This window comes from Octopus bimaculoides, chromosome 2 (assembly GCF_046866305.1).
Source record: "Octopus bimaculoides isolate indiv1 chromosome 2, ASM4686630v1, whole genome shotgun sequence".
Lineage (NCBI taxonomy): Eukaryota > Metazoa > Mollusca > Cephalopoda > Octopoda > Octopodidae > Octopus > Octopus bimaculoides.
This window is the reverse complement of record NC_142929.1, coordinates 157,220,155-157,241,700: the sequence shown is the minus strand read 5'-3', so window position 1 is coordinate 157,241,700 and position 21,546 is coordinate 157,220,155. Positions and strand designations below refer to the sequence as shown.

Here is a 21,546-nt window from a genome sequence, read left to right as displayed (position 1 = left end):
GGAATGGTTACAGTTGAAATTTCTTCAATCATAGGTCAACTTGATAAGGCCGATCTTGGGCTAAGCAATAACAACAATAGCAATATCATATAAGTGTTACAACTGTTTTTATTGATGCTGTAAATATAAAGCTGTAAAGGCTTTTCAAAGAATGAATTGTTAACGGAAGACTTCACTGCTTTTTAGTAAATATAAGGGGACTTATTTGATTCAGTAGTTTTAAGACGGTATTCAGAATAAAGTCAGCACATCTTTTATGTTGTTATGAAACATGCATCTCGATCATTCAAAAGGTAGGTGCAACGAAAACTTTTTACGAAGGTTTTGCTTTTATCGCTCTGAGTTAATTTGGGGCTGAGCTTTTCTCTTTAGTCTGTTTCACTTCATCCTTGCTGTCGATGTTATCAACTTCCTCTGTTTTCTCCTTAATTTCTCTACGCTCTTTATATTCGACATGTTTTTCCCTGTTGGCTTCAGAATGAAACCATTTATTTAACAGAATGTCATGCACTGATGGTCGGCTCATATAGGCGTATGTAAATAAACGCTTGAGCAGGTGTCGACAATCCCGGCTGATCTTCTGGGTCTTACCCCATGACAAATTAAGCCGTTTTTGGTCTTCAATTATTCGTTTTATTCCTCTACTTTCATCAAACGGCATCCGGCTGGTACCCATTATATAAAGTATTACACCGATTGCCCATGTATCCGCTTTACGTGGATCATATGGTTCGCCGCGAAGTATCTCTGGCGAAGCATAGGATTTAGTCCCGCAGTATGTTTGACTTAACTCACATTTTTTATTACTTGTTACGAAACCGAAATCAGTGATTTTGATGTTGTAGTTTTGATCTAAAAGTAGGTTCTCAAGCTTCAAATCACGGTGAGTAATATTTTGGCTGTGTAAGTAATCAACAGCTTTACACACCTATGTATAATAGAAAAATAGTACAGTCAAAAATTGTTAAGGAAAATTCTAGAATTCTAGATAACTTACCGATGGTCTACAAGGGTACAAGAAAAAGACAAACCTAGAACAAAGAAACAAAAAGCCCCCAAATATTTTATAAAATTTGTAAAATAAGTTTAGTTTGTGTACCAAAAGAAAAGGTAAGTTCTGACGTTCAAGAAATGAGGAAGAGCCCTGTCCAAAACTTTCATTCAAGGCACATAAACCCATCTATTTCACAATTGATTTTTCTCAGAATCAGATAGAAGCAGCTTCTTTGATTTTGGTGGGAGAAATTTAAGAGGAAATAAGCATGTGCTTTATATTAACACTACTCTTTATATTAAGGAATCATCTATGTCTGCGATGGATAGATATGTAAAATGGTACATATAGAAATAACAAGTAATTCAAAAATAGTAGATAAACTGCAAATAAACAACTTAGCGTAAAAATTGCAACTACCGTAAAAATAAACCATTGGTTCTCAACCATTTTTTTTTATCTATGGACCTCTTTGATCACTATTTTACTTTGGTGGACCCCCCCCCCCATAGCCTCTCTATGTTTACAAGCTAGTTCTATAGATACCTCCTTCAAAACTATTTTGTTTGTAACACATTAACTTGTATAGTTTGAACTATGTAACGGCTAGGTTTCTTTCTCTAGAAAGAAACCTAGGCGTTTCTTTCAATTAATACCTGTGAATTAAAATTTTTTCACGGACACTTAATACCTACTGTGTAAACCCAATTTGCTACCTTGCTTGCGTGGCCACCCAAAAATTTTATATGGGCCCTGATTAAGCAGACATATGTAATGAATAGTTTTCTAATCATAACCTTCCGCCTTTTACTAAAGTTAAAATATAACTAGTGCTGGTAGTAATATTGTGTCCTTCTTGTTTTAAGATAGTAAAGGAGTAATTTAAGGGAGATTTGGCTGCTATGTGTAGTAGGCTGGTGTTCTGTATCGAGACTCATTCATCCTGTTACATATCCTAGTAAAATTAATCTCTCTCTCTCTCTCTCTCTCTCTCTCTCTCTCTCTCTCTCTCTCTCTCTCTCTCTCATATATAACATCTCTTTTGAGTTGATCAAACTAGTTGTATAGCTTTCTATCCGCGAGGAAGGGATTGACGCACGATGTGTCGAAACGCTCGTTGAGAGCAATAAAGTTTCCCGTGTATTCCAGAGCTGCAAAAACATCACAAAATATCACGAAAAACTGCTCAATCATATATATATATATATATATATATATATATATATATATATATATGTATGTATGTGTGTGTGTGTGTGTGTGTATCAAAACTGTCCGACGAACGAGAACGTGAAGCTCTGAGTAGTAGCTTTTGTGATTTTTTGTGATGTTTTTGCTGCTTTAATAATAAAGCATCTTACTCTACGTCCGGTATATATATATATATATATATATATATATATATATATATATATATATATATATATATATATATATATATATATATGTATACATATATATATATGTATACACACACGCACGCACACACACACGCACGCACACACACACGCACGCACACAAGGCGCAGGCGTGCCTGTGTGGTAGGAAGCTTGCTTCCCAGCCACATGGTTCCGGGTTCAGAGTCACTGTGTGGTACCGTGGGTAAATGTCTCCTACTATATTCTCGGGCAGCCCAAAACCTTGTAAGTGAATTTGGTAGATGGAAACTGAAAACACCCTCCGTGCAACATCTATATTCTTCCCTGTGCCTGTCAAATGTTATGTCCCTGCCGTAAGGCTTTACTTCCACACACGCCAGCTTAATTTAATTCGTCCTTAGTCGAAAGACACCCGTTGTTATGTCCTGTTATTTGTATTTGTATAACATTTCTCCGTTTTTTTTCCCGTCCTTATTTTCATATACATTCGCTGTTTTCTTCCAAGGAATCTAATGCTCTTAGCTTAGTTTTTCCTTGGGGCTGACCAGATTGGAGCAATCTCGAGTATAACCAGCCGAAATTGCAAAGATAATCTGGAACTCGTCTGAAGAAAGAAAACTCCGAATGCTCCGTCCTTGTTTTCTTTGTATCGTCTGTCTGGATGTTTTGTGTTCTTGTCCCATTTTTGTATTATATATATATATATATATATATATATATATATATATCTGTGTGTGTGTATGTTTGTGTTTGTCTCCCCACCACCGCTTGACAACCGATGTTGGTGTGTTTGCGTTCCGGTAACTTAGCAGTTCGGCAAAGGATTCCCATAGAAGAAGTACCAGGCTTAAAAAGTTCTGGGGTGGATTCATTGAACTAAAAATTCAAAGCGGTGCCCCAGCATGGCCACAATCTAATAACTGAAGCAAGTTAAAGAATATATGTTTATATATATATATATATATATATATATATATGTGTGTATGTATGTGTGTGTACACACAAAAGCACGCGCGCGCGCGTGCACACGCACACTCAGACACACACACACACACACATTATCAGAATTGCATACATCAAAAAGCACTATAGAATATATCCGTTGAATTTAAGAGCTTAATTATTTATATATGGCTAAACTTCAATATAGTGTTATAATGGAATAGTCGTAAACAGAATGAATATGCTCGCGCAGGCGTGACTATGTGGTAAGAAGTTTGCTTGCCAACCACATGTTTCTGGGTTAAGTCACGCTACGTGGCATATTGAGCAAGGGTCTTCTGTTATATCCTCATGTCAACCCAAACCTTGTAAGTGGATTTGGAAGACGGTAACTGAAAGAAACCCGTCACCTGTGTGTGTGCGTGCGTCTGTGTGTGCGTGCGCGCGCGCGTATGTATGTATGTATGTATGTATGTCATTGTTCAGTTTTATTTCAAGTTTTCTTGCCAATAAAGAAAGAGTCGGTTTCTAACCTAGATTCAAGGCTCCTTCAGTGGAATTTCAACTTTAACTGCAGGGTATTTTTGTATGTATGTATGTATGTATGTATGTATGTATGTATGTATATAAGTATATATGCATTTGAACAAATAAAAAACAAACAGAACAAAGTTACGAAGATGTTTTATTTATGTCTCTCGGTATGTATGTATGTATGTATGTATGTATGTATGTATGTATGTATACGTGCAGATTTGTATGTTTTGTTTTGTGTATATCTTCCCATGTATGTAGGTGCATATCTAGACATGCTCATATATACTTAAATGATAAACTTCTGGAACGTTTTACAGATATTTAAAGTTTCAGTAATAGCTTGGATCTGTAATCTTCGAATTAGCTTTCTTCTTGGTTTTGAGAAGCCTAATATCTCAAGTTTAGTATTTAGGTAGTGTGTTACATATCCTAGTACCCCAATAATTACAGGTATAAACCTGAACTTGTAATCAGGATAGAATAACTGTAGATTTCTCAATAGTCCAGCGTAGGTATTCTCTTTTTCACTGATCTTCAGTTTTATGTTAACATCCGTTGGGTAGCTGATCTCTACAACTGTACACGGTTTCTCTTCTCTATTCCAAATCGTTATATCAGATCTATTGTGTTTGCATTTTACTGAGGTTTTCACTAGGACATTCCATCAGTATTCCTTTTTATTATGAGTGGCTCTGGCTTCTACCATACTGTGGGCTCTTATTTCTTTGTCCTCGGGGTTATCCTTTCGACAGATCTCGTTATACAGTGTCCTAGCCACAACATCATGTCCTATCAGTAAATAATATCGTGATGACATTTTAAGACAACTGCATTTGATGTGGATGATATCTTCGGTGTTAAATCTACAAAGTCTGCATCGGTTGTCACATTTTACTGCTTTTCCTGCATCTCTGCCCATTTTTGTGCATCAGGTATTTGGTTGATATTTCCTGTTCTTGGATTGCAAACGCATACGTTTCAAAGTGGGAGGTAGTAATCCGGTCGTTGGTCCATGATAGACTGCTTTGATGATCAATGTTACCATCATCTCGGAACTTTCTAATAACATATCCATGCATGGTCTTCTGCTCATATACGCCCATCCTTTCATCTGATGATATGTTGTAGTAGAGTCGTGCAACTTCTTTGGTCATGTATTTAAGGTTATAAGACAAGGAATGCTGCTCAAGTAGTTGCCTTCCAAGTCTTGATGTATGTATGTATGTATGTATGTATGTATGTACTACGTAGGCTACCTTTGCAAACCCGCATCTTCACCTTCAAATAATTTAAAGACAAACTAGGTGGAGAGCAGTATTGAGGAAAATGGGTTTGTGTCAGGTGATAATTTAGAGCATGATAGAGGAATAGAAAGAGGCGTCTCCAGGTGGAAAAAGGTGAGAGAGAGAGAGAGAGAGAGAGAGAGAGAGACGGTGAGGAGGATATGTCGAGGCGTACCCTCAAGTTACAGGAAGGAGTATAAAAGTGAAGTGGTACAGCGGATTGGAGATCGGGTAATACGTGCGTTTGTGTATATGTGTGTGTGTTTGTGTGTGTGTGTGTGTGTGTGTGTGTGTGTGTGTGTGTGTGTGTGTGTGTGTTTGTGTGTTTGTGTGTGTAGAGCGGTTTCAAGCGGGCAATATATATAATTTATTGAGTGTTTTACGTACTCTTTGCTCTTTACTCTTTTACTTGTTTCAGTCATTTGACTGTGGCCATGCTGGAGCACCGCCTTTAGTCGAGCAAAACGACCCTAGGACTTATTCTATCGGTCTATTTTGCCGAACCGCTAAGTTACGGGGACGTAAACACACCAGCATCGGTTGTCAAGCGATGTTGGGGGGGACAAACACAGACACACAAACATATACACGCACATACACACACACACACACACACACACACACACACACACACACACACACACACACACACACACACACACACACATATATATATATATATATATATATATATATATATATATATATATAAATACATACATACGACGGGCTTCTTTCAGTTTCCGTCTACCAAATCCACTCACAAGGCTTTGGTCGGCCCGAGGCTATAGTAGAAGACACTTGCCCAAGATGTCACGCAGTGGGACTAAACCCGGAACCATGTGGTTCGTAAGCAAGCTACTTACTATACAGCCACTCCTACGCCTATGTATATATGTTTTTGTATGGGTGTCCCATATATTTCATTTAGAGAAAGTTGTTTGCATTTATGATATGTTCTATGTAGAAATATTCTTGGTTGCATCTATGATATACTTTTGTAGAGATTTTTGAGTGTATATGAAAGGTTTTATGTAGGGATACTTTTTATATCTTTTCATTACATTTCTATATGCTGATATTGTTATATGGACTGTTAGATATGTAATTCGTCTGACGTTCCGTGTGTCATGTGGTTCGTCTGAGTTCATTGTTTCATTGTTGTTGTCTTGTGGGACTGTCGTAGTAAAAGGTCATTGATATATATATGGCGGACATGACTTTTGTTTATTCATAACGAACATTGGGTGAGTGCGTTCTTTGTATGTAATTGAACAATAAATGTAATAATTAAATTGTATAACTCGTTGTGTTATCTCTACGAGTCACCCGAGGGAAACATAACAGAGTTTATTGGCGTCGCCGATAGGATACATGCTTACTTTACCGTAAAATTATTCATCGTAATAACAATGGCTGAAAAACAGACAGTAGAACTTATTAAATTGTTTAGGGAACAAATGGACAAGCAAATGCAACAACATCAGAGAGATATGGACGCTCTGTTAAAACTGTTTGGTGCTCGACAAGTTGAAGGCGATTCTAGTGGCTATTTTTCAGCTGCTTCAACAACAGTGTCGATTCCACCATTTACTGCATTTGATTCAGCGACAGAACTATTGCCTGATTACTGGTCAAGATTCCGTACGTTTGTGGCTGCTAATGCTGTACCTGAAAAACGCATGGCACAAGTGTTCCTGACCAATCAGACTGCTACTGTTTACAAACAACTTGCTAATCTGGCTACCCAACAAAATCCGCCTAAAGATATCAACAACTTGATAATGGACGAAATCGTTGACTTCATGAAGGAACAGTTCGACCCTAAACTTTTCATTGTGAGAGAGCGTTTCAAGTTTTGGAGTGATATGCAGCGGAAGCCAGGCGAAACTCTCCAGGAGCTGGCAGCACGTATACGCCAGGATGCAGCTACCTGTGATTTTCCAGCGATCACCAACCCACAGGATGAAGCTCTGAGACAGAGATTCATATGTTCGGTTAACAATGAAGCGGTTCTGAAGGCGCTTTTTAAGATAAAAGACTCAGAACTAGATTTTGCCCGTGCTGTCCAGGTTGCCATTGAGACTGAAGACGCAGCAAAGGTTGCAAAAGAAACTGTATACAGTTCCAAAACCAAGCAGGTGTACAAGGTCCAGCAGAACAGGAATAAGAGTCCTCAAAAGAAACATCAGCAGTCTTATTCCACAAACCAGGAGAAATGCTACCGATGTGGAAAGGCCCACAAAGCAACAGACTGTCCTTTCAGGGAAACCAAATGTCATTTTTGTGATAAAAAGGGTCATTTGCAAGCGGTGTGTAGGAAAAAACAACATTAGCAACGCAATGGTCATTCACAAACTCCCGTGAAAAGAATCACAAAAGCTGAGCTAGTCAAGGCGATCCTAGGTGAAGTTTCCCGAGACACTCACAGTTTAATTGTGCCAGTAACAATCCAGAACAGACTGTTCACAATGGAATTGGACACTGCTACTACAGGCAATTTTGTTTCCTTGTCAGTCTGGAAACAACTTGGAAGACCAAAGCTGCAAGATGTCAAGCATCGCTATGAATCTGCCAGCAAGCACAACCTGCCTGTTCTAGGAACTTTCATGGGCCAAACCAAGGATCCAACAACTGGTAAGCAGGATCTTATACCTTACATAGTCACCAAGATCTCTGATCTTAATTTGCTGGGTCGGAATGCTATCCAGACTCTGGGAATTTCCGTAGACACTGCTCTAGGTTTGAAAAGCATAGACAGCCAAGCTAAGAGGGAAGGTGCAGAAGGGATGTATCCAAAGACCTCAAGCGAGCCCTATGTTTCCCTGCAGCAAGATTGTCACAACATGTGTGATGAATTTCCAGATCTTTTCAAGCAAGAATTGGGATGTCTCAAGAACTTTGAACTGGAAGTGAAGTTCAAATCGGACGCAACACCAGTCTTTCACAAGGCACGTCCGGTCCCATTTGCTCTTCGTGATGACCTGGTCAAAGGTTACGAAGAAGGCATCGCCAAGGGAATCTGGAAGCCAGTCCAATTCAATGAATACGGAACGCCAGTGGTACCGATTCGTAAAGCACACGCTTCAAGCAACCTGAAACCCAAACTACGGATTTGTGGTGACTACTCTGTGGGAATTAATGACCAACTTGCTGATCACCGTCATCCAATGCCACTCCCTGCTGAACTGATGCAGAAACTCGGAGGTGGATTCGGATATACAAAGATAGACCTTGCTGATGCCTATAATCAGATCAAACTGGCTCCAGAAAGTCAACGCAGACTCGCACTCAGCACTCACCGTGGAGTACTCCTGCAACAACGACTCCCTTTCGGAATCAAGTCAGCACCTGGTTACTTTCAGGAGATCATGGAAAACCTGACCCATGATCTACCTGGAGTGGCCGTCTTCCAGGATGACATGCTCGTCAGTGGGAAAGATGCAAACAGTCACTTAAACAACCTAAAGTGTCTGCTCACACGTCTAAGCGACAATGGACTCAGATGTCGCCGTGAAAAGTGCCAGTTTGCACTACCCAGTGTAGAATACCTTGGACACATTTTGTCGGCTGAAGGGATCACTAAGGGATCCAAAGTCAAAGCAGTCTTAAAGATGCCATCTCCAACGAACGAATCAAGCTTGAAATCTTTCCTAGGTTCAGTTCAGTTTTATGGAAAGTTTATCCTAAACCTAGCCAGTATAGCAGAGCCACTCTATTGCCTTACAAAAAAGTCAACTATTTGGAAGTGGGGAGATGAGGAACAGTCAGCTTTTGATCACTTGAAAAATGTACTTTCATCAAGTCAAGTTCTGATACACTTCGATCCAAACAAAACTTTGGGACTGGCTTGTGACGCATCAAACGTTGGTATTGGAGCAGTCCTGTTTCACCGCTATCCTGATGGAAGCGAGCGCCCAATATCCAATATGTCCAAGACTCTCACTTCTGCACAGCGTAACTACAGTCAAATTCAAAAGGAAGCCCTAGCTATCATATTTGGCTTGCAGAAGTTTTACCAATATTTGTACGGTCGTAAATTCGTACTCGTGACTGACCACAAGCCACTGACATCACTATTCAGTCCGAGGAAAGGGACGCCACTTCTCGCTGCTAACAGACTAGCACGATGGGCCCTGTGGCTGAACCAGTTTGACTACACCATTGAATATCGGAAATCAGCAGATCATGGCAATGCTGATGCCCTCAGTCGCTTGCCATTCGGTGATGATAACGACTTTGACAGAAAGGAAAATGGTGAAGACATAGACATGGTGTGTGCCATCAAAGCTCTTAGTATTCAAGTCCAACCTGTGGATGCTAACGTCCTCCGTCAAGAGTCAGGGAAAGATCCAGTGATATCTACAGTGATGCGCTACGTCCGTGAAGGCTGGCCACCAAAGAACATGGAGATCAATGACGAAGTCAACAAGTTCCGTAAGTTATCAAACTCACTTAGTATCTGTCATGGATGCCTTATACATGGATCTAGAGTTGTGATTCCACATAGCTTGCAGCCAAAGATCCTCAATCTTCTGCATCTCGGACACTTTGGCATGGAACGCATGAAACAGCTAGCAAGAACTGCTGTATATTGGCCTGGTATCGATGCTGCTATAGAGATAGCCAGTCGACGATGTGATTCATGTAACGAACATCAAAGGCAGCCATCTAAGCCTCCAGTTCACCCATGGATGTTACCAGAAAAGCCGTGGAGCCGCTTACATCTGGACCATGCAATAAATTTTATGGGTAGAGATTGGCTGGTGATCACAGATGCTTATTCCAAGTACCCATGCATTCATCCCACTTCCTCCACGTCCTCCAAAGCCACTTTGAATCTGCTTGAGGAAGACTTTGCGCACTTCGGATTTCCTCACACACTGGTCACCGATAATGCACCAACTTTTACGTCTGAGGAGTTCCAGAGCTGGTGCAAAGAACGCGGGATCACACACCTGACAGGGGCACCTTACCACCCAGCTACCAACGGAGCAGCGGAACGTTTGGTGCAGACCTTCAAACAAGCTCTGAGGAAGTCTTCTCTTCCGCCAACACGAGCACTTCAAGAATTCTTGATGCAGTACCGGAGAACACCAACATCCTGTGGATTCTCTCCAAGTGAACTTTTGAATAACCGGCAGATACGAACAAGGATAGATTCTCTGCTGCCATCGCCAACACACATTGCTCAAGGCAAACAGTCTAAGGAAGCACATAAGTCTCAGGTGACTCCAAGCTCGGCTGATGTCGCTAAAGTTACCAGGCAGTACAAGGCCGGAGATCCTGTGTATGCACTCTACTATGGACCTCGCCGAGACAAAGATCCCCGATGGGTACCAGCAATCATTAAGAAGTCATTGGGTACTCGCTGCTTTAACGTGAAGGTCATACCTCATGGCCCGATGTGGAGACGACACTGGGAACAGCTGCGACCGCGGTACACAACTGAGGAAGACAATGAACCTGGTGATGCAGAAAACACTGTATTTGAATTTGCAACAGATCACCCGATGGAGATCTCGGAAACTGTGCCACTATCACAAAGACAAACCAGACCCAAGACCATGTTACCCGTTCCAGAGTATGGACCAGACAACCCAAGACGGTCCAAGAGAACCCGTAAAACCCAAGAGAGACTTTGCTGTTGATACTTCTTGTGTAGCATCAATTTCAGTGGGGAGGTGTTATATGGACTGTTAGATATGTAATTCGTCTGACGTTCCGTGTGTCATGTGGTTCGTCTGAGTTCATTGTTTCATTGTTGTTGTCTTGTGGGACTGTCGTAGTAAAAGGTCATTGATATATATATGGCGGACATGACTTTTGTTTATTCATAACGAACATTGGGTGAGTGCGTTCTTTGTATGTAATTGAACAATAAATGTAATAATTAAATTGTATAACTCGTTGTGTTATCTCTACGAGTCACCCGAGGGAAACATAACAGATATATTTTTGTATAAGTGTCTGATAGGTTTAATGTAGCGATCTTTTTTTTTGTTTTCGCTTGATTGGATTGGTTTGGAGGTGGTGGTGATGGCTTTCGCAAGTCCTCCATGAATGGTGTGGTTGACGTAGATAATGTACCCCCAGAACAGTGTTGCAAGGTACAAAAACATGTAGGGAAGGAATTCTAAAAGGTGCACACTGTTGTAAGGAAGAACTAGGTATCGTGGTTAATCTAGTGGGTTCCGGGGAATGTGTAAACATAATAGAGGTAATAAGAGAAGGACAAATGAGTGACCCAGGAAGATCTGAGTAGAGGTGGAGGGAATAGAGGTCGCTCTATTGTAATGGTAGAAAATTCAGAGAGAAAACAACACCTCCGTGGGCCAGGAGTTTGAGTGTGTTGGACTGAGATTTGAGTGAGTCATTACATTCCTATTACCTGGGTAGCTTTTTCTTTGGCTGCAGTGTACTAAGAGGTCTCGTCTGAATTTTATGGAGGATTATTGGTTGATGGTGTCTGAAGCATTTTCTGGCCTTGAAGAGGATGCACTCTCTGCTCTGTTGAGATGTGCTCCCGATAATCTCGACATACTAACCTAGACTCGGCTATGCATGTCGGCTATGATCCAGCAGACACATTCACCCACACACACTACATCGAACACCACAGGCTGATTGACAAAGCGGCATTCATCTGTTGTCGCTGATATGTCGTTACACCCACGTCACCGTAATCGACTACCGGATGTTAAACTCACTCTGTAACATAAAAGCCACTCCTTAGCCTGCTATGTACAAAACAGTGATGTTGCAACATACAAGCCACTCTCTGTGTACATTTTGTTTCCGAATGTGCGGGGAACTGATCGTATTTTGTCATGTCCACGAAACTTTTAGTAACATGAGGTACTAAGTTAACCTGTTACTCAACACACACACACATGCACGCAGGCGCGCGCACACGCGCACGCGCACACACACACGCACACATACACACACACATTCGTAGTTTGATCAATAAATATCCAGACTGTTGTCATAGTAATGAACCTAAAGCACGCAGAGTGATGCCGCTTGGTACAGATTGACCTTGAACTCTGCTGTGCATGCGCAGTAAGTTTTAACGTTCTAGCTCACTTCCTGTCTATACAGTAGTGCTTGGAAGTAACGTGCGTAGCGTGTGATCGTCGCATTGACAATGACAGAAAGTTGAGCATAGAACTCGCATCAAATTTTGCCAAAAGCTTGGAGATACCTGCTCAGAGGCCTACGCAAAGGTTTCAAAAAGTTTTTATCGTTCTCGACACAATCTGGGAGAGCTTGTGCAACTGAAACCCGTGTATCCTTTTGGTCAGCTGAAAGCAGTTTTGGCACAAGCTTGGCAGACACGCGTCTCATACCCAAATCTTCAGTTGATAATGGACTGAGCTGAACCGTAACTAATCTGTTCATCCTCTGATAACTCATGGATGGTGATTCGACGATTTCCCCTCACAGCTGCATGCACATCTACGATGTTTTTCTCAGTTTTGCTGGTTGCTGGTCTCCCAGAACGTTCGCCAATATCGACAGTTTTTCGGCCATCTTGGAAATGTCTGAATCACTCGTACACTTGTGTGGGGCTAATACACTCCTCTCCATACACTTTCTGCAACTTTGCATAGGCCTCTGAGCAGGCATCGTCATGACAACTTTCTCTGTCATAGTCAATGCGACAATCACACGCTACACCCCTTCATTCCAAGCACTGCTGTAAACAGCGGAAGTGATCTAGAACGTTAAAACTTAGTGCTCATGCACAGCAGAGTTCAAGGTCAACCTTTCCCAACCGGCTTCACTCTGCGTGCTTTAGCTTTGTTACTACGGCAAAAGTCCGGATACTTATTGATCAGACCTCCTATATAAAAAAACAGAAATTTATTATTTTTTTCGACACAATGTAAATATAAGTCTGGACTAATTAAGTATTAATGTTAATCTTCGTCGTAAGAAAATTTTTGACAAATAAAATTTACTAAAAAAAAAAACAAAAACTCCAAAACAAAACAAAACCCCACAAACCACTCCAGGAAAAAGAAGGAAACTAAAGTAAATTTACTATGAAAATGTAACTTGGGCAATATTCAGTGGGGAGACTTTTTTTCGTGTGGCAAGAAGTCAGTTTCTAAACCACATGGTTCCGGGTTCAGTCAGTCGCACTGCGTGGCACTTTGGGCAAGCCCCTTCTACTATAGCCTCAGGCTGACCAAAGCCTTGTGAGTGGATTTGGTAGGGGAAAACTGAAAGAAGCCTGTCGTATATATATATATATATATATATATATATATATATTGCTTGTTTTCACCTTTTCGATATCAGTGAAGAATTTCACTTGAAAAGAAGATATAAGATTGCCAGGTTTTTGTCTCTCTCACCAAGGTCAGCGGCTATCGGACGCCGACGAAGGGAAATAACCCTGAAATCCGGATCTGTTCGTGCTGCAGATGTTGGTGAGAGGGATAACTACCCTTGGCAAACAGGACACAGTCATGTGTCGATAAGCCAGCTGGAGGAGATGTCCTCCTGGGGCTAAAAGCAACAGTAACATCCACCCCTAGGGGTCAGCCACACTTAAGTGGCAATATACTACACTTTATCGTGCAGTTACTGTTAATACTTCATTTAGAGAATTAACATTGCTTATATATATATATATATATATATATATATATATATATATATATATATATATATATATATATGTCTATGTATACACACACACATGTCTCTCTCTCTACATATGTGTGTCTGTGTGTGTATTTGTGTGTGTGTGTGTGTGTGTGTGTTTATCCTCCACCATTGCTTGACAACCGGTTTTGGTGTGTCTACGTGCCCGCAAACTAACGGTTCAGCAAAACAGACCGATAGAATAAGTATTAGGCTTAAAAAATAGTAATAAAAAGTACTGGGGTCGATTCATTCGAATAAAATTCTTCAAGGCGGTGTTCCTGCATGGCCACGGTCTAATGACTTAAACGAAGAAAAGATAAACGGTCAAAGAAAAGATTTACATAAAAAGGGTTAAACGCCGTAACGAAGGGGCCTTCAGAGGAGGAAGATGAAAAAAATTTGGAAGCAAGTGAATGCGATGGCCTGGTCTCAGACTGCTGGACCTCACAAGTAGAGAGACACTGCGTTAAAATGGAGCCGTCCAACCAATGGCACAATAGAAAAACAGATGTTAAAAATGATGATGACTCCAGTGCTCCGTTTGAAGGAATATTTTGATGATAGTAAGCTTCTCATATTTGAACAAGTTCATAGGTCATAAGATGTGAATTCTAACGTTTCTGCCTAGTCCCTGATTCGACAGTTGATTTCATGTGAATTAATTCACTTAAAACATATAATTCTTTCTACTATAGATGTAAGTTCCGAACTTCTTGTCGAAGGGGTCTGATCGATTACATCGACTCCAGTGCTCGACTGGTACTTATTTTTTCAAAGGACAAAATGCAAAGTCGATCTCGGCGGAATTTGATCTCAGAAGCCGGATGAAATGCTACAAAGCATTTGGTCCATTATGCTAACGATTCTACCTGTTCGCTACCTTTACCTAGAATATATAATTAAAACGTTAGCATAGTTTATTGATTTTTGCTCGAGTTTCAAATTTATTTTTTAAAAGATCTGTAATGAACTCCTTCGAGATCTTAGAGAAGCAGGAAGACCAACATATAAGAATATCATTAGAAAGCACTGGTTTTACTAAGACTAAATTAATATTTTCAATGTAAAGTAGTGCGAAGATTGCAAATCTCGAAATTCTTCAGTCAATTATTAAAAGGAAGAAAATGAAGTGACTTGACACCACGACAACTTAGCTCAAGTAAATATGCTCATGCACTGACATCCCCACCTTGCCAAAAGCGTATAGGAAGACCACAAAGAAAGTTGTGTAGCTGAGAAATATCAAGTAATGAATAGAAAGAAGATAGTGAAATATATGAAGCTGGTTGATGATCGGGAAAGATAAAAGTGGAGGGATGAAGGTTGTAACTGTTGTTGTGCACCTGCGGCTTGTACAGGTTATGGGTTTTGATTGATTGAAAGCGATATTAAACAAGACAAAGAACAATTTGAGGCAGGAAACGAGAAACAGGTTCATAGTGTCAAATATGAATTGGTTAGTTTTACATTTGTCATAAAATAACCGTTGAAATGATGTACACATGAAAGCTAAGATAAAAAAAAGTTCTAAATTCAATGAGTCGGTCAGAAGTGATGCTACGAAAACTTAGAGAACATCTACACGAAATTTTCAAACAGCTATCTCGCAGCCCACTTGTGTACAATGAATAGTGTATGGCGCCAAATTTACCTATAGGCTTAGCATGTTGAAGTCTAAGGTCTCAAAATCGAAGGGTCCTCCAGTCAAGGTGTATAATATTGTTGATGCTGCCTGAAGGTGGTCCTCTATAAAGGGAAAGGTAAGAAGAACGACTGCGGAAACTTCTGCGGAATATCTATCTTTTCTGTTGTAGGCAAGGTGTTGTGTCGGATCATGCTGGTCAGTCTTCTCAACAACATCGCTCATAAGGGCCTCCTTGAGTCTTAGTGTGGATTCAGAAATGCTATGGAGACAACGGATACGATCTTTTCTGTTAGGCGATTGCAGGAAAGATGCACTGAGCAGAAGGTAAACCCGTATCAGGTCTCTGTGGATCTGACTGAAGTTTTTGATACTGCGAATAGAAAGATCTTATAGAGCATTTTGAGGAAACTTTAGTGTCCTGATAAGTTTGTCTCTGAGGTTAGATGTTCCGATAATGGGAGAAAGTTTTTAACATGGGTGATAGACTATCTGATCCAATTTTGACAGATTAAGTTTATCACTGGAAAACATGCACATTACACCGATGAACCAACAAGGGAGCCTCTGCATAGTCACTCGACCTACTAGAAATAACAGTTAAATAGCACGCTATCGCCTTGAAAAAAGAACGGACTGGATAATGTGATCTTGGGTTCTGTGCACAAAAGGAAGATTGGAAGGTCGTGACGGGAATGCTTTTGATCGTAGGTCTGATCGATCAGAGTCAAACAAGTACAGTCCATCTAACGGTCTTCTATAAAGTTTTGTGTCCACCCAATTTCCTACACAAGACTTGAGTCGACCCATAGCTATTGCCCAAGATACATACACTGCAGTTCAATTATCTCCGGGCCCGCAAGATTACATAAAACTTCTTAGCCATACGGTCACACATTAACTACTGCATTACAGTAATTTCTATATTGATTAGTTAATATGTAATGAATACAAAGAAAGAAAATGAAGAAAATACTAACCTGGCTAATATATTTTTTACTTTTTGCCTCTGGAAGAGCTCCAAATTTCTGGAGGTAAGACATCATATCTCCATTGCAAACATACTCCAGGACGATATAGACTCGTTCTAATTCCTCGAAAGTTTCACAAAACTTGACAATATGTGGATGATCCAGTTTAGGCCAGAATTCCAGTTCCCTTGACAGGAAATGTTTTTGGTAAGTGACCGGAACTTTTGAAAGGCTGATAATTTTAACGGCTACTAAATCAGGTTTCTTGCATTGGTGGCGAGCCAACTTCACAATCGAGAAACTACCATAACCTAGTTGAAATATACAATTATTTCATTGCTGTATAATCTAATGGGGAAAGATTAAGTAATTTAACCAACTTCTATAATGCCTTCTTATCTAGAAGTTGGAAGAGCATGTCATAAGAATCATGGAATGAGAAGCAGAATTGATTATCTACGACTTTTTTGGATTTTACATATTTACTTACTGTGTTGCAAATATTCAGTGTCATTTACATTCATTTAAGTTCTTAATAATACAAGGCCACCATAGTCCTTTTTGATTGTCTGAATATAGCTATAAAAAGATTTTTACTATGAAACATTTGGTCAAAATGAATGCCGTAAAAAAATATCCGTCCATTCCAGTATACTACTCATCCTACGATAAGTAATTGCAACGTCTAACCAATGCCTACAGTCTAGAAACCTTATTAACAAGTAGATCACTGCCACTGATAGTTAAGACGGCCTCGCTTACATTACACAAGAAATACCCCACTACAGAAACTAATTGTGCGTAGAATATTTCGATGATAAAGCATTAATCGAAGAATCTGATGGTAATTCTAATGAAAAGTTAGTAGTGTACAGGTGGGGTGTACATATTAGAAATAATTCAAGTGTTCGGAATAGTAGTTTCGTAATCATTTCTGTATCGCAAACGCTTTGAAAAAATGCACATAAGTCAGATTGTCTGTCATCACGTTTTTTACACACACACACACACACACACACACACACACACACACGCACGCACGCACGCACGCACGCACGCACGCACGCACGCACGCACGCACAGAACAAACTTGGACACAAATTTTTGTTCATCACCTTTTATCTGAAGACCATTGCAATTTCAGCACATTGAAAATAGTATTACTTGCTCCAGTGTGCGAATAGATCAATAGAAAACTACTTCTATGGAATGGTGCAATGAAGGCAAAGGGATATCAAAACGGTGAGACAATGATACGTAGAATAGGGCGTGTAGCATCCGAAGTTTTGCTGGTCAACAGCATATATAGTAATTTCTGCTCTATCAAGAACTTGTTAAGACATTAATAGTTTGATAGATGACAAAGCAACGTAAAATTGGTGGACTGATCATATCACCACTTGCCTCTGATAACTGGCATATCGATCTTATCACGTCTCCAAACTAACCGTCAGCACTTCCAGCACTCAAACAACTGGACATTGTCATTTGCCAGATGTGTGGCAACAAAACTCCTGGCCCTTGCTTCTTGCTTTAAGTATATCAATATTTTGAGAATCTTTAAAAAGGTTACTGTGGGCTTTGTGGAAACTATACAGAGATTTTTCTATTATCATCAGCTGGTAAGATCTTGTCTCAAATATTGCTGAATTGACTCAACCATGATATGGGTAAATTTTGTCAGTCCTAATACAGCTTCTATTCTCAGAGAGGCACGACCCACAGTATTTTTACTGTGAGACAACTTCAGCAAAAAGCAAGGAAACAACAGAAACCGACCTTGTTTTTCATCTTCTATGATCTGCTTAAAGCCTTTGATACAGTGTCGAGACAAATCTTGTGGAAAGTACTCGGAAAATTCGTATGTCCACACCACTTTAACCAAATGAATAAATTACTTGATAATGGCCTTAAAGTCAAGTGTCATACTGAGTTAACTTCTATCTGAATTCAACATCAACAGTAGTTTTAAAGAAGGTTGTGTACTTGCATCCACCACGCTTTCAATATATACGATTGCTGTACTGATGAAAATCGACCGTGAATCCGAACTTGGAGTTACCATTCAATATCCATATGAAGGAGGGCTTCTCAATTTACAACGACTTCAAACTAAAATTAATACATTTACGATCATAATCCATGAACTGTAATATACCAAAGACAAAAACGTTTCATCTTTAACTGAATTCGATCTATAAATCACCTCCAGTAATTTGTTCGCACTAATGCGATGTTACGCCTCATTATCACCATGTCAAAAATGATGACTTTTGTTCAAAACCCTCTCAGAGCAGAAAGGAAACCTATTTATATTACTGACCCTGATGACCCAGTTGAAGACGTTTTATCCTTTACGTATCTCAGTAAAATTTTGTTTAACTCCTGTTCATTCGAATATGACTTCACCACGAATCCTTTGGAGATCTCTCACATCGTGTCTTTCACAGCTATAGTCTGAAACTCAAAATAAGTTTTGTCTGTTATACACTTTATACACTTTACACTTCACTTCTCTAAGATTATGAGACTTGGATTGCATCAAATATGTCAAATTGAGAGATTCCAGCAAACAAAACTTCTACCGGTCATCATATGTGTTGACTAAACCGCAAGCAGCGATCTGCTATCAAGAACAAAGGCCATGAGCTCTACTGAAAAACATCGATTCCAACAACCAGGGCATGTAAGAAGGATACTGGATGCAATAATTGCCATACAGATCCTGTACTCTGAACTTGCAAAAAGTCATCACCTAAGGGTTTTACTCCTAAAACTTTCTTGACTTCATAAATATTATATCCTTATTCGTCATTTAACTTAACGATGGAAAAAGCTAGTTGAAGACTTTAAGAATTGGAGACAAGCATGCAAAAGTGGAGACTTAGTGCGGATCACGTTTGATATAAACATAGAAGAAAAAGAGCCAGAAGAAAGGAATGAGGTCGACGACGACTTTTTAGGACGAGGGCAACTTCTGAAGCTTCAGCGCCGATTTTATAATCAAGTATTCGTATCAAATATCAGGCGGTATTGTCATGAGAAACAGAAACATCAATAACATCGATGAAGAAACCTGAAACTTTGAAATCATCTTCGACATAGAAGGCACATAAATGGAGAGGGAGGGTAAGAATGCGGGAGAGAGAGAGAGACGGAGAAAGGGGGAAAGAGGGAGAGAGAGAGAGAGAGAGGGAGAGCGGGAGAGAGGGGAGAGAGAGAGAGAGAGAAGGAGAGGGAGTAGATACTGATTCTCAAGACGTCCCTGATGAATAAGATTTATATAATTAAAAACATTATATGACCACTGTCTTTTCCTAGAACAACATTCAAAGAGTTTCCTTTTTAAGACAGTAAGGTGTGATTTGAGGGAGATTCGGCTTTATTTCTAGCACGACGAGTTATTGTGTGGAGGTTCCTGCCATTGGCTTCGTATATGTATGAATAAATGAGTATGTGTTTTACATTTTGTGAGAATGTCTAGGATGTGTGTGATATGTTGTGTGTGTGGGTGCGATTGTAGAGTATGTGTGTTATGTGGTGCCATATGTGTATGTATGTATGTGTGTATGTGTGAATGTATATGCTTAAAACTTTAAAATCTGTGAGATATAGTTACTCGTGTTGCTTACCTAGAGTTTTCAATACCACATAATCACGTTTTGACAGTACTTCTCTGTTGCTTACACAATGGTGATGTTTTTCTCTTTCTTTCCGTTTTGAATCGGTTTTCATCGGGTCAACATGCTTGGGTTGATGTTTTTGATGCTTCTTCATGGAAGCCCGATTCCTAATGCCACCAATCATGGGAAAGATATTTAGAACGAATACATATCTGAAGCGGTTAAGGCATCAGCTTTAAATCAAAATAATTTGAAGACTTTCACAAGTAAAGCGTTTGTTGAAAATATCGAGAACGGCTGCGTTACAAATCAGACCAAAGACACGTAATATTTTAACACAATTTGGAGCTCTCGTAAAAAAAAATAGAAACGCATCTTTAAGGTTCATATTGTTTAGAGGTTGAAAGACAAAGCATATAACATTAATTTGTTTGTGATGATAATGATTTTGATGATAATGGAGATGATGGTGATGTTGTTGTTGATGATGTTGTTGTTGATGATGATGATGATGATGATGATGATGGTGGTGGTAGTGGTTTTCTGTATTTTGAAGAAATGACGGCGCAAAACTGGGAAATAATAATTTGATTCAAAGAAAACAAACTTATTAAACAGGTAACTTCATCTTACATTTTTGGATTATTCAAAGTTGGCGCCTTTTTTTTGTTCAAGATGGTTTTTCACACTCTTGGAATTCTTTCAAACAGTTTCTTAAATGTCTCATCAAAGTATTTAAAGGAATTTCCAAAATATAACAGACAAATGACATGATAGCGTGTTTCAGAAGTTCGCTTCATAATGATGTGATTTCCAGTGACACCTTAAGCAAGTGTTGTTTATCTAATCATTAGGCTGACTATCACCTTATGGAATGTAGAATTTGAGAGACAGAATCTGTGCAGAAGTCCATCGTATACATATATAAATACACATATACAAATACATTTATATATACAAACGACAACACGTACATATTATACTCAAGTGTTTGCGCGCACACAGAGTTGTAAATTTTTCGCTGTATATTAGTAAAGGTCATAAACACTAACGAGAAAACAAAAAAAAAATGCTTTAAGTACGAAATTCCTTGAGTTAAACCAAGTTACACTCACCCCCTTATCACTCTCACTGTCAGAAATATAATGGACTAACGATTGGGCTGATGGAAACCTGTAACCTACCGCAGTATTGTTCACAAATGAATAGGCATACTGGTTATATTTCCGTTCTCCTCTAACCACGTTTCGGTACTTCTATGTATGTTCGTTTGAATGATAGTAGTGGTTAAATCATTGATTGCACTTACAAAAAACTGAGGATGTATTTGGGACTATTTCCTTTATTGAGAAAGAAACAGTAGCTCAGTCAGATAAATAATCATCTCATTTTTTCTTTTCTACTATTGGCATAAGGCCTGAAACTTTGTGGGATTGAACAAGTCAATTACATCGGCCCCAGTGCTTAAGTGGTGTTTATTTCATTGATACCGAAAGGATGAAAGAGATAGTCGA

General features: G+C 39.5%; 1 protein-coding gene across 1 annotated transcript; it reads right to left on the bottom strand.

The window, feature by feature from the left end:
- Positions 1-90: 90 nt before the first annotated feature.
- Positions 91-20,364, bottom strand: LOC106877049 (testis-specific serine/threonine-protein kinase 3). The gene is made up of 3 exons (XM_014925834.3): positions 20,042-20,364; positions 16,419-16,720; positions 91-928 (listed from the first exon to the last, which is right to left on the bottom strand). The coding sequence occupies exons 1-3, from the start codon at positions 20,214-20,216 to the stop codon at positions 344-346; spliced, it is 1,062 nt and encodes a 353-aa protein (XP_014781320.1). The 5' UTR covers positions 20,217-20,364; the 3' UTR covers positions 91-343.
- Positions 20,365-21,546: the final 1,182 nt, after the last annotated feature.

Coding starts and splice junctions, on each gene's coding strand:
- LOC106877049 (XM_014925834.3), bottom strand. CDS start 20,216: ATGATTGGTGGCATTAGGAATCGGGCTTCCATGAAGAAGCATCAAAAA. Junction 16,721..20,041: donor TGTGGTATTGAAAACTCTAG/GTAAGCAACACG, acceptor TATTTCAACTAG/GTTATGGTAGTTTCTCGATT. Junction 929..16,418: donor GTAAAAAATATATTAGCCAG/GTTAGTATTTTC, acceptor TATTATACATAG/GTGTGTAAAGCTGTTGATTA.